This window comes from Nannospalax galili, unplaced genomic scaffold (assembly GCF_000622305.1).
Source record: "Nannospalax galili isolate Female #2095 unplaced genomic scaffold, S.galili_v1.0 scaffold46, whole genome shotgun sequence".
NCBI classification, from domain to species: domain Eukaryota; kingdom Metazoa; phylum Chordata; class Mammalia; order Rodentia; family Spalacidae; genus Nannospalax; species Nannospalax galili.
Genome location: NW_008355790.1, coordinates 4121559 through 4136022, shown reverse-complemented (window position 1 = coordinate 4136022; position 14464 = coordinate 4121559). Strand labels below are relative to the sequence as shown.

Below are 14464 nucleotides of genomic sequence, written 5' to 3'. Positions count from 1 at the left end.
CTTACGTGTAAAACTGGTACCTCAAGTATTAGAACAATGAACTTGGTTGGCTTTAACTTAAACTTCTGAAAACAAGTGTCTGACAATTGTGACTAAACTTGATGAAAATCAGTGGAAATGAGAATATCGGAGGCAGAGTTGACCTGTTGTTCTTTCTTTGCCCCAGGCATTTGTTTTTATTATTTTTTAATTTTTTTTATTGAATTTTTATGTATTTCATACATAAAATCATCTTTATACCCCCTTCCCCTTTGGCACCCCCCCCATAGCCCCCCACTGGCGTTCATACATTCTATCGTTTGTATTGAGGCCTATTATATAAAGTTAGTGTCCTGAGATGTCTCTCAGTGCAGGTTCATCCACGGGGTTTAGTCAGCCTATCTAGAGTCTCTCCCTTCAAGAAGATCCTTCCTCACCCAGCAGCATTCAGCTGCCAATAATTCTTCAACTAAGATTGCGCCCCAGACATTTATAATGTAAGTTTTTTCCTAGTTTTATCATTTCATATTTGAAGTGAGACTTTATTGTGTCTTACAAAACTAGTTCTGTACCTTATTGACGGCTGTGGGGAACATCTGTGATGGACCTTGGCTCCTGTTTTGCTAACATTGATGCACATCACACTTACACACTGTGAATTGAAATAACATTATCCTGAGGGGTTCCCCGCCCCCTTTGGCTCTGCAGTGTCTTTTTGTTCAGCGCATCTAGAGTACAGCAGCTTCTTGTATTTATAAGTTACTGGTCTTGGGGATTGGGGCGATGGCTTAGTGGGTAAAGTGCTTGTTACACAAGCATGAGGACTTGAGCATGGATCCACAGCACCCATGTAAAAAGTGGGACATTGTGCCGTATACTTGTAATCCCAGAGCTGGGGAGGCAGAGACAGGAGGCAGAGCCCTGGGGGCTCAGGACTAGTCAATGTAGTAAAATCATTGAACTCCAGGTGTGAGAGACTTTGTCTTAAAAAATATGGTGGAGAGCAGTAGAGGAAGACACCCAGTGCAGACCTCCACACAGGTATGTGGACTTACATATATTTCTTTTTTAAAATCACTACGATTTAAGCCAGTATTACCCGGCACTTTAGACATGTGCAACTTGTAACCCACAGGCCACACACATCAGGGTAGTTATGAATGTGACCCCACATTTGTAGATCACAGTATCATGTCCAGTGCCAAAAGGTTGGCCGTTTCCTGCAAGTGATTCCAGTAGTTCTGCTTTAAACACTACTTCAAGTATGATGTGCCTCTGTTAATCACTTTTCTCTCTGGAAGAATAATAGCATCCTTGTAAGTACAGAGGTTAGGCCTTAGGGCTAAGCTTGGGGGCAAATACCTGTAATACATTTGTAATCTAGAACTCAGAAGAGGCCAGGGGCTCTTGAGGTTGAGGCCAGTTTGAATGACACAAATCATTTCCTTTTTCAGTTTTGAAATAGTTAAATAGTACCCTTGCATAGTGATTGGAGTGTGTGATTAAGTCAAGGTCTTTCACTGAACCTGGAACTCACCAATAGGGAATTGCTGGTCAACAAACCACAGGGATCTTCCCGTTTCTACTTGCCCAGCACTGAAATTGCAGACATATACTGTGCATGGTTTGTACATGGTTGCTGGAGATCTGAACCCAGATCTTCGTGCTTATGAGGCAAGCACTTTACAGACTGAGCCATCTCTTCAGCCCCATCAGCCCTGCTGTTAAATTGTTTCTTCATACCTTAAGAATTATCTTTTTGATCTCTAAACTGATGAGTCAGGAATCAGCAAGTCTTTCTCCACCTTTAACTGAGTTTCACTTTTGAGAAAATTTCATGAGATTTGTTTTCAATATGCTTAAAATAGTATATATTCGATAATTTATATCTGTGTACCACAGTTACTACTGAGAAGTCTTATTTATGATTATTCAGTTTGTGAGAATATACTGCATGTTCAGTATTTGTTCTTGATTATTTGTTAATTCTTGATCATTTTAGAATCCACTAGGATACTTTTTAAAAATTTATTATTTTTACTTTATATGTATACATGTATTGCCTGCATGTAGGTAAGTGCACCTGTGTCATGCAATGCCCGTGGAAGGCAGAAGCAGCTGTCAGATCCCCTGGAACTGGAGTTATGGACAATTGTTGGCTGCCATGCGGGTGCTGTGATTAGAACCCAGGTTTTCTGCAAGAACAGTCAGTGTTCTTAACTGCTGAGCCATCTCTTCAGCCCCCTGGGACACTATTTTTTATGATTAAAATATATCAAATTAGAAATTCCCAGTTGTGTAAATAGTTATACTTTTCTTCCTAAGAAAAATGTGAAATTAGAAAACAAATTAGGGATCTCTAAAATTATTCTATCTAGCTAGAACAAAGATTCTTAAGTGTATAAAATAAAATCTTACAGTGACTTTAGATCATTTTTTAGGGGTATTTGAAGTGTTTAGGTTATCTTGACCTGTGTTAAGTTTCTGAGTTCTTAGAGATTTGGACTTTTGACAGCAAAATAGGTGTTTTGGGTATTAACAGTATATGAATACGTCCTGTAAGTTATTTCTTTTCAGTTTGCAAAGCACTTTGAATTTTTTAATTTAAAAATTGATTTAGAGGGCTAGGAAGATGACTCAGTGATTAAGAGCGCTTGCTGCTCTTTCAGAGGACAGGAATTCCCAAGCACCCATATCAGACTGCTCGCCAGGGATGTCACACCCCTTTGGTCTCTGTAGGTACCTGCTCGCATGTACACACACACACACACACACACACACACACACACAAATAAATCTTTATATTGCTTCAGTAAAGTAAAATTCAGGGGGAAAAAAGGAATCTGCTGTTTTCCTCATTTGATCAAAAATGCTAGTCCAAAAACCAAATAAAGAAAACTGCCATTTGGGAGTAGATGGGCGAGGTAGGCATTTATGCAGGTCTGTTACCACAGATGGCAAAAGTAGGTGGAAGTATTACTTGCTTGGTTGGTATTCAGTTCATGTGGAACACACCTTCCTTTTGGTTAAACGGAATTGCACACAGTTCTTAGGTTTTATTTTAAGAAACACATTTACGATTTTCTGCATTTAAAATTTGTTTCATAGGAACCTAAACCAAGCCAGGAAAAGGAAAGCCTACCCCCTCAGCTTGTGCGTTCTAGGATTTTGGAGACAGTTGTCTCTTTTGGAAAGATCTCTGTGTGTGTACACTGACCTGGGTGAGGGAGCAGGGTGAAGCTCATTCCATTCCTTCTTTAGCAGTGGCGTTCATGAGAAAGCTGGCAGAGGACTGGTCATTTCAACTGACATTTTACTCACTGAATGGTGCTTTGTCTTCATATTGGAACATACTTTGCGATACAAATACTTTAAGCAGTTGTTACTCAGCTTAGGAAAACCTGTAAGTCACTTTTGAGGGTGGCTCAATTACATTCCTGGAATTGCTAAAGTTGTGTCCATAAGACCTTTCAATTAACCCTTTACTAAACAATGGTTTTAAAATACTTTTAATAATTCATATCTGTAAAAGAGATAAGTTCTGGAAAAATGAGAAAACATTAACAGTCGAAAAAAATAAAATTCACTCATTCCTTTTAACCTGACAGTTCTAGGGGTTTTTTTTGTTGTTGTTGTTTGTTTGTTTGTTTGTTTGTTTGTTTGTTTTATCTCTTTCTCCCAAGATGGAGTTATGTCATGATTTCTTTTCATGTGGTTGATTACATGTGGTTGTTGGGGCTGGAGAGATAGCTCAGCAGTTAGAGCACTGGCTTCTCTTGCAGAGAGGACCTGGGATCAGTTGCTAGCACTCACATGATGGTTAACTGTCCATAGCCCCAGTTCCAGGGGATCTGACACCCACCTCTGACCTCAATGGGTATCACACAGTACAGGTGCCCTTACATGCATGCAGGCATTACACACTTACACATAAAATTAAAATAATTAATAAATAAATCATGTGGTTGCATATTGTATCATGAAGTTCAAGCAGGAATTCTAACCCACGTGTGATGCAGTTGCCCTTCATGTGAAAGATAGAACTATTAAGGTACCTAGTTGGTAAAATACAGAGTTGTCTTCTCAAACAAATGCCTCCTTTGTTATTGTTTGTCCTGCTGTTCTAGTGAATAAATTAACTGTTTCATTTAATTATTTTTCTCTACAAGATCTTGTTTTTCTCTTCTTGGTTTCTTGAGTGCCTCATTATAATTGTCACATGGTAGGAACGCAAGTGTTTGTTGCATGAATTGAAGCGGGTAGAAATCAATAATGTGAAATTCTGATGATTTCAAGTAAGATCCAAGGTACTATAAACAACGTGAAATCCTTGTTAATGAAAAAGATAAACCATGCAGTAGTTTTCAAGTATCTGTTAGGCCGGCGTTGAGGACTGAATTCAAACAAAGAACCCATTGACATTTCTTTCCCGAAAGGATTTCCTTGAAACGTCAGTTTTGATCTGCTATAAAACTTTGATAACTGGCTTATGATTTGGAACTGTAGATCTGATACCTCCCGCTTAGTATTTGAATGTTAATAACTGTACTGACAGTGTAGGTAAGATATTGTCAAGATAGCTATCTAGCATTGTTAGTATAATGCCTTGTATAAGTAGCATGAATTTAGTCTGCATCATAGGGTGATGCTATGGTAAGTAACTTTGTGGTATGGAGTGGTGTTGTCTTTTCGGTTGCACAGGTTTTTCTCTCTCACCCTAGATGGACTGACTTGCCTGGGCCCCTAAGCTTCGTTATCTGCTTCTTCTGCCTTTCGCTGGGCTCATCATTTCCACCTTGTCATTCCTTCCGTCATTAGTGTTGGTAAACTTCGGGCAGTGCATTTTCCCACTAACAGGTGATAGGTTGGCAAAGATCACCTTCCCAAGTTGATGAGAAGGGCTCCTGGTGGCTCGCAGGTGGGCTCTCGAGTCTTTTGTCAGGTCTTGCCTTGACTTCTCTGTTCCCACAGTTGAGTAATTTGGGATAACTCCCTTAACTTTTGAAGTTTAACCAAGTTATGAGATGCGAAACACTTAGAAGACTAGCTGGTGAAATAGTTCTTGGATCTCTTTATTGCTGGTAGAATGACTGGAAAGTAATTTTAGACCAGTGGCTTTTCAGCCCCATGTCTCTGTGTCTAAATATGGAAAATGAAGAAAGACCATTGAAGATAGAGAATATTTGTGACAGTATTAAACAGTATGGTACATTCAGTAAATATAAGGTGAGAAAAGTATTCAATGAAATTGTGTTCTAAAGCTTCTAACAAAATTCTAGAAGCATTGCCATTTGTATATCAAATATACTTTATATTGTAGGTTCTCTAAAGGCTTCCTTAATATACATATTTACATGATAACTTTTAATGCCCATAGATAATCCTCTTTAAGAAAAGAGCTTAGCTATGAAAGCCCTCATCAACAATATTAATGATTCTGACATGGAAGTCAGAACTTAGAATCATTTCTCCATAAGGCATGAAAGCATGGTTCAACAGAGCTTGCCCTGGGAATGACTGTTTGCAAAGCTAAAGAAATCCTTAAGCTTGAAAGATGATGCTGAAAATCAGATTATGTACTTAATTAATACAAATTTTCCTAAGTGTGCAAGCCTAAGAGCATCCTTGGCTAATTTTAAAGTCACCTCAACAGTTTTAATTGGAAGTTTATAGATACTTATTTTTAATTACAGTGATTTAAATGAAATCTAAATAATATTAAAAAATAGATTTGACGGTTGCTGCATAAAAATAAAACTTTCCCTTGAGTCATTAACTTTCGACCTAACTCCAGACACTAAATAGAGAAATCTTAGAACTAAAACTTTATAAGTTCACATATAAATATACTCAGATGCTAAGTATGAAGCTGTTGGAATATGCCGTGTTAAACATCTATTCATATTAACTGAAAAGGAGATAGGTAATTGGAAATGAATGTGTGTTTCCGTTTCATCCAAATAGGCAGACACAGAGGATGAACAAATCCAGAGGTCTGGGGTACAGCATGAGAGTGTACATAGGTTGCTAAATTTCATTGTTGGGGGGATTCATGCTGTTGAATAGGTGTTTTGTTTTGTTTTGTTTTTTAGCTGCTTTTGTAGTAAAGACAGAAAGGAGAATAGTTCATAAGACTAAGATGTATTAATTTGCTTCACCATTAATAACCTTTTCACTGTCTGTATGCATGCCCAAGAAGCATTTTATATACCTTAAATGTGTACAATAAAGTTCGTTTTAAAATATACCTGTGAATAGAAGGAGAATTAAGAATGCCCTACCAAAACTACCCAGTGGCTGCTGCATCCTTTTGTTCTGTTTAACTTACTAGATGCATTTTCAGTATAGATTAAAAATCGACACTATAGAAATTTGCAGATTTAGGGGAAATGTTTCCTTGTCTTCTCATGTTGCTTATTCTAGATGATTTTTTTCTTTTGCATAGATCTGGTTTGTGTGAGTTTTAAATTTTTATTCAGATATATCTAAATGGAGCGGAACTGTTTTGTATATTTTTAGCGCCCCCTCCCCTAGTTTGGCTGCCATTGGCATTCTTTTGTGCAGTTAATGCACTAAAGTTTTATGATCTGTACCGTCAGATATTTTACCGGCCCCTTCTCTCTAGGTATTATGGAATGTGCTTCTTTGCCCAAATCTCCAAGTATTAAGAAAACAGCAAAGCCACCAGTCAATACATTTTTGCATTCCACTGGTATCAGAAGGTGTCTGAAATTTGCCGGCTATGTTGAGTTGCCTTTTAACTTTATTTCAGTGAAAGGACAGCCAGACACAGGTAGACATTTAGCATGAGTACATGGGCCAGTGCCCACCCTCCCTCCATCCGTCCTTCCCTCCTTTCTTTCTTTCCTTCTTTTGAGACAAGGTCTCACTGTGCAATCCTGGCTGGTCCGGATCTGACCTGTGTAGACCAGGCGGGCCTCAAACACATTGAGTTCTGTCTGCCTGTTCTTGCAGAGAGCCAGGATTAAAGGCATGCATCATCATGCCCGGCTGGAGCCAGATTTTTTGAGATTGAATTCCAGTTGTACCACCAGTGCTTTTTGTGTGACTTTGGGTAAGTGGTTTACTCTGTCTGTGTCCTCCTGTGAATAGGGCTGATCATACGACTCATTCTGGAGTTGCTGTAGAAGTGTGCTGACACAGAAGACCCTTTAACCTAGTGGCTGGCACATCCTGAGTGCTGCACGTGTTTGCACCGTTGTAGTTTCATCCCTGCTGCTGGTTCACTGAGTAGGCTCTGTTTCCAGATATAGATGGCTTTTCATAAAATGACAGTCATGGCAGGTTGCTGGTTTCGAGGGATTGAGTCATAGTCTCCTGACATGTCCCCTGCTAAATTGGAGAACTAGAAATTATACGTGGTTGATTGTATTCTTAGATGCAGAGGTGTAGAGAGGTATCTGTGGCTTATTAGCATACTGTCTAGCACTTTGCCTGACCTGTAAGGGTGGTCATAGTTCATGTGTTTGTTTTATTAATTTTGACTCCTTCCCTTTCTCCTATCCCCCCTTTTGTTTTGGTTTTGTTTTTGTTTTTTGGACATGTTTTCTCACTGGAGTCCAGGCTATCCTTGAACTTGTGGCACTCTCCTGCCTCAGCCTCCTGCATATTAAGATTACAAGCAGGAGATACCATTGACAGCTTGGCATTTTCCTTACATGATTCAAGAAATCAAATTTTAGTTATTTATATATGTGTGTTCATACATGCATGGAACATTCTGTTTTCAAAAGTACTAGAATTTGCAGAATGAACTCTACATTTTCCTAATTGTGTCGCATTACAACTGGTAAAATAGTAAAAAATAGTAATGATATCTTTTATATTTTAGTGAAAGGAAGATCTAAATTTTTTTTGTGGTTCTGAAAGCATTTCTACTCTTTCATCCTGTGATAACTTAGACTGAATAAATAGCCGTTTCAGAATCTTAACTGTCTCCAACTTCTCCAACTAATGGCAGAAGACAATTAAATATATATGCATTAAATATATATTTACATGCATACATGTGACTGACCATACTGTTTTAAAAGAATTCAAGGGTTTCTTCTTACTGGATAATGTTGTATGTGAAGCTATGTCTGTAAGGAGGAGTTAAATTTCAAAACTTCACCCAAAAGCAAGGTGACAGTTGACCATGGTCTGACAATACTGTGAGCCAAGATAAACCTTTCCTTACTTTAGTTTAGTTACCCCAAGTATTTCTCTGTAATATAAAGCTGACCAAAACAATTGTTTTTGGAGATTGAGTGGGGTGAGGGCGTGCTGAGGCTCAAACCAAAGGCTCTGTGCATGATAGCCAGGAGCTCTACCAGGGAGCTGCATCCACAGTCCCAGCTTATTTTTAAAAGAGAGAGTAAGGTTTGCTAATTCATGTTTCTAAGTTGTTGCTACTTGAAGTGGTTTTTGAGTTGGAGTAGCCAAGGAATGAGAAATAGCAAGGTTTTTGTTAAAAGCTTGGGCATTAAGGCCTACTAAAGGCCATGGTCTGCTAAATAAAATAGGAAAATTTCAGCAAGAAAGTTCTTCTGTGGGCATGGAAATTTGGATCACTTACATTCTTTTTATCAGAATGGCAACTTTATTTTGCCTTCAAAAGATTACTCTGTTGAAAGCATCTTGCTGTGACTTTGTCAGTTGGTGATAATGTGGGCCTTGGCTGTTCAAGGACAGGATTTGAAATAGCTGTAATATCATTGGTAGTAGAAACTAGCTGTGCTTGGAAACTTATTTACTTTTGACCATTTATAATGAGTAACTGGTGTTGAACCCTGTAAGCTTGGAAAAAATCAGGTTCTAGGAAGAAAACATCAATACCTGTTTAGTTAAATATCTGAACATTAATGAATGAATTTTCAATTCTGTTGGTCAAGCTGTTTTTGAAATCACGTGATCTTTATTTTCCTTCAAACTAGTTTCTTCACTGGATGCATATTTAAAGTCAGTTTCCATAGTGACATCTGGTGGTGGTTTTGAAAGCCCAGAGAATATGTTTGGAATGATAAATATTTTTACTTGCTGGTTCCAGATTTCTGGCTTTTTTTTTCAGATTGCTCGGTTTATTAACAATCTTTCTGAAAATGTCTTCATTGTAGTCTAGAAATTCGAAAGCATTTGTTACTTCTGTAATGCTTCATTAAAGTAAATACCCAGTTACACTGCTGGGCAATGCATGTAACAAGCATGTCTGAACTTGTCTTCTGCACTCTCGATGTCCATCTTAGCAAGTTTTCCTGGTCATACTGTGTATGCCCCGTAGCCTCAAGAATAGGAGTAGTGGTTTCCTCGTTATCCTCTGTTCTTGCTGACAGGAGGGAATTCTCTGGAAGTCCTGGGCTGCTGCTTCCTTGTATCTGTCCTCTAGTTGGCTTATTGTGATTTCCATCTAAAAAGGTGAAAGCCTGAGCTAAGTATGGTGATCCATACCCGGAAACAGGGGAGAGCTGAGAAAAAGAGCTATTTGATGACAGGAGGCAAACCCTGAAAAAGAGTTTGAAGATGAAGTTTCATTTTGATCATGTATTAAAGAAAAGTATCTGTAAAAAATTATAGTTCTTATTAGTTCTTTATTTTTCCCAGGAAGAGTGAGTTTGTAACCCATTATTCAAAAAAGTTATGAATAAGTCAACAACTGAAACTGGTTCATGATCTTGGGTCAAGTGATGGCTATGATGAATAAAAGAAAGTAGAAAAGAGTATTTGTTCAAGTTACAAACAGAATTTTACTAATTTAGTAAGTTATTGAATGTGTATGTTATATTTGAGTTAAAAGGCAAAGAGGGAACATTTTAAAATATTTTATTTATTATTTTTATTTTATGTGTATGAGTGTATTGCCTGCATGCATGTTTTAAGTGCACCCATGTTGTGCAATGCCCATGGATTCTGGAAGAGGGCATCAGATCCCCTGGAACTGGAGTTATGGATAGTTGTTAGCTGTCATGTAGGTGCTGGGAATTGAACCTGGGTCATCTGCAAGAACAGTTAGTGCTCTTAACCATTGAGCCATCTCTCCAGCCCCAAGAGGAAACATTTTAATGTAGCATGAATTGTGGGTCTTAAGCGGCCATAAGCTTTCAGATTGAGGCAGTCCATCTTCCATTCAGTTATTAACTCACAGAGAAGAAAGTGTAGGGCCTTGAGTGTCAGAGTCACACCCAGCAGTGGCTTGAAGGCTTCAGTTTTATTTTTGTTTTTCCTTGTGTAATTAGAAGTCTTTATAAAGGAAACTTGAAAATTTGTTTCTATTGAATTAGAAGTAAATGCTGGATTTGCAGATGAGATGTATTCATGATCTGTAAGTACTTAGGAGATACTGGTGAACTGGTGAGGAAGTTTGGGAAGAAGGGTTGAGTGATTTGAGGAATGGACAGTATTTCTAGTCAGACTTCTAGATGACTAGCATGCTAGTCAATTAGAAATGAAGCATTTGTAAAGGACGGACTAGACTCTTTTCAGTTCTTGATTTTAGTGAGGGGCGGTATGCATCAGTTTAAGTTCTACTCACTATACAGTCCAGGACTTGGTATTATAGGGAAGGTGGGCATCTCAGTCCTTAATGGTAGGTAGTCTTTTCAGTGCCAGTTGACACATTCCTATTTTTCTTTCATATCAGCAGAACCACCATGTCTCCTTTTCAATCTTTAGTTATATCCAGTGATCACCCTCCTTTTGGTGGTTAGGAGTTCACGTTCAGAGGAACATGGCCCTGTTGCCCAGTTGATTGGGGGAGAGAGGCAGTTCCCAGCAAAAGGCTACAAGTCTGGACACCAAGATGAGATTAGAAAAGTCTCATGAAGGAAGATAAACAGTTTGCTATCATTGTAAACCTTGTAACATGCTGGCATTTTTAATATTCTTTTACCTTCAGACTAGCGAAAGCTGTTGTATAGGAACAAAAATATATTATCTTTCATCTGAATAGCAACATTAAAAATGCATAGAAAATAAAGCTTGTCTTGTTTTTCTGTCACATGAAGCTCTGCTTATCCCCTGTTGTCATGTTCACAGTAGCGCTGACCGGGAATTTTGCTGGCGCTGAGTCCAGTGAACACTGCCCTTTACTGTGGCTCTGGGAAAGTTCCTCATCTCTTTGAGTTTTTCATTATGAAAATAGCACCACGCATACAGGCAGATTAGGAATAAAGAAAAAGCAGGATGGTGTAGGATCTCTATCAGGATGTCTGTTGTATAGTAAACCCTGAGTAAGTTGTTTCTGTAATTGTTAATGCTTTATGTGCTTGTAATCACATTTAGAGGACTGCGATAAAAACATGGATAGCAGCATGAAATGTTTGGTGGTTTGAAGTTAGAGGCAGGGACGAAATTTCCATGTGCCTGTCTGCCTGAAATGTTCTAATATTACTCACTTGTCCAATGAGTTGAATTGCATTTTAATGAGGCGGCAGCGAGGAAGAGAAGCAGGTGTTTTCATTTTGTGATTATGCGCTCAGTGTTGGCAAAACAGTCCCTATCCCAACTTCCTTTGGGTCAAGTGATAGCCATAATGACTAAGATACAATAGAAAAGATCATTTGTTCAAGTTGTGAAAAGATAAAGTTTACTAATTTAGCGTATTATTGAATATGTGTAGATGATGTCTGCGTGGGGGGCAGAGAGGAGACATTTTAATGTACCATCAGTTGCAGGGCCTAAGGGACTTGTAAAGTCATCTTGAGATAGTTCATTTTATATTTTGTTATTCACTCTTCTCTGTATTCTTTTATATTACCCTCAAATAAGCAAGTTCTTAAATTTAAATAATGATCTTAAATCCAAGTGCATGGTGACTATATAATTAACAATGTAGTGTGTCTGAAAAATTGCTAAGATTATTAAGTATTCTTACCACAAAAAACTATGGTAACTGTATCAGGTAATGCATGCATTGATTAGCTAGATTGAGCCATTCCATAGTCTGTCTATCCATATTCCAGGACTTCATATTACATACAGTTAAAAGTTTGATAATTTAAAGACAAAATATAGATTTGGGGTTGTGATGATACTGTTTTATTATAGCTGAACATGGATGAATTAGATCTTTGTTATTGTTCTTGTATTTTGTGTTGAATGGGAAAGGTTAGTAATCTAGAGTTGGAGGATTTCCGAAGTCCAGTTTGACCATGGTATTGAACACTGAAAGTGACATCAATTCAGAATAAGCAATCTAGGGAAGAAAACATACAGTGATGCATTTTGGGAACCCAAAGGCAAAATTATGCTGTTAAATGAAAGGCAGAGTTTGCCTAAGAGGAGTTGATATTTCTACTTCTGATCATTTTGGGGGGACAGAATTAATCCTGGAACTAAAGTTTTACTAGATTTCATGAATGAGCCCAGGCAATATAGATACTCTTCACTCTTCTTGGTAGTCATGATTCCTTTCTTGCAAGTTCATTCAATGGAAAAAAAAAAAAAGTCCCGAGATTCCATATTCCAATCCCAGCCGAGTTATTTATGCACTTTACATGTTCAGCAAATAGTTGTGTTTTGCATGAAGTGTGGAAGTATATACACTTTTGTAGTTTATAATATAACTAGGATAATATATGTTTTTATTACATATTGATTGTCTCTTTGTTAAAGATGGTTAAAACAAGTGCTAAGAACCTTAGTGTATGAGACCTAAACAATCTCTGGACTTTCAGATTTCTTGTTTTGCTTTTTAACAATTTTAAAAGGCTTGTGCAACCAGACTAAGACATCTAGAGGAGTGTTCCTCCTGGCCTGTGTCCCTATACTGTGGTGTGGGGAGTGGGGACTTTAGACTACAGATGTGGAGCTGGGCCCTGGGTATAGTTCATAATTCTGTCTTTGGCTTCTTGATTAATCTCTGTGAGAGTCAGCACATCTCAACTAATCTTCAGTGTCATCTTTGGAAATATTCATATTAGACCATGAGATGATTGCTTAGTGCCCATTTCGTAGGGTTCTTTTCAGACTTAGATAATAGGTCTTTTAAAAGTAATCCATGCTGGGGCTGGAGAGATGGCTCAGTGGTTAAGAGCACTGACTCCTTTTGTAGAGGACCTGGGTTCAAGTCCCAGCACTCACATGGTGGCTAACAACCATTTATAATTCCAGTTCCAGGAGATCAGATGCCCTCTTCTGACCTCCATGGGCATTGTGTGACACAGGTGCACTTATACACATGCAGGCAGTACGCTCATGCAATAAAATAAAAATAAATAAAAACCTAAAGCATGGTCCATGTCTAGTAACTATAAATACTTTCACAGTCTACATCATATGCTACCTGTTGTAATCATTACATACATATTCATTTAATCAACCTACAAGGAACATGCTATTATGTCCATTCTCTAGGAAGGGAAACTGAGGCACAGAGTTCAGATTACACGGAAGCTCATGCAGTTAGAGGCAGAGAAGTCATTGGTAACTTAGTCATTCTTGGGCACACACTTCTCAAGGTGGCATTTTCTTCTTGTTAACATGCTGCTGTGTGGTTTTCTTTCTTCTCTAGGTGTTATAGAGACTTCAGATCGACTAGATCGAGAATCAACCTCCCACTACTGGCTCACCGTCTATGCAACGGATCAGGGTGTTGTGCCCCTGTCAGCCTTCATAGAGGTCTACATAGAAGTTGAGGATGTCAATGACAATGCACCCCAGACTTCAGAGCCTGTTTATTATCCAGAAATAATGGAAAATTCACCCAAGGATGTATCTGTGGTCCAGATTGAGGCATTTGACCCCGATTCTAGCTCTAATGACAAACTGACATACAAAATTACAAGTGGAAATCCACAAGGATTCTTCTCAATACATCCTAAAACAGGTATGTTAATACTACGAAACCTGTGTCTGATTACACTGTATGGATACAGGAGATTAAGAGCTAGCATTTCTCTGTTGCAAGATTTTCTTGGTTTGGGTACTTCCCTTTCTTTTCGACTCACAGAACAAGAGTTTATTTTTAAATAAATATTTAGTGCAAATCTGTTTTTTCCATCTTTGCGCTTTCTACTATAAAGCTATGTTTTTTATTTTGCACTATAGAAAATTTCCACATTTAGGTTAGAAAGCAACCACCATTTCTTTCAATAGTAGTTCAGTAAGTGATATGATAAACTTACAGCAACTTTTGCTATGAAGCTTTTGCTACTAAGTATCTGAATTTTGATAATTCTGCTTTTTGTGAAGAATATTGGAGTTTATTCCACAATTTACTACTTTGTAAGAACTGTTCTAAATACTTCCCATAGAACAATGCTGTACCTCTAGGTAACAGAATCTGTGCTAAACCATTTTCAGACTGGAAATGTTACTTTCATGAACTGATGATACCAAAGCCTTTTTCTTCCTTTTTCTCCTCCCAGTCTGTGGACCCCCCCGCCCCAGGGGTTGGAGAGATGGCTCAGTGGTTAGGAGCGCTTGCTGCTCTTGCAGAAGACCCGAGTTCCGTTCCCAGGACTCATGTCAGGTTGGGCAGCTCATAACT

General features: G+C 38.2%; 1 protein-coding gene across 7 annotated transcripts in view; it reads left to right on the top strand.

Moving 5' to 3' along the window:
• The window catches only part of Fat1 (FAT atypical cadherin 1), a 133035-nt gene that overhangs the window by 46010 nt on the left and 72561 nt on the right, over positions 1-14464 (top strand). For all 7 annotated transcript variants that reach the window (XR_003847118.1, XM_029556371.1, XM_017803325.2 and 4 more), the window contains one exon: positions 13487-13801. Coding sequence is in view for 6 of the 7 variants with exons in the window: in XM_029556371.1 (XP_029412231.1) it covers positions 13487-13801 (315 nt within the window). In the remaining variant the exon portion in view is untranslated. The remainder of the gene's footprint in view (positions 1-13486; positions 13802-14464) is intronic.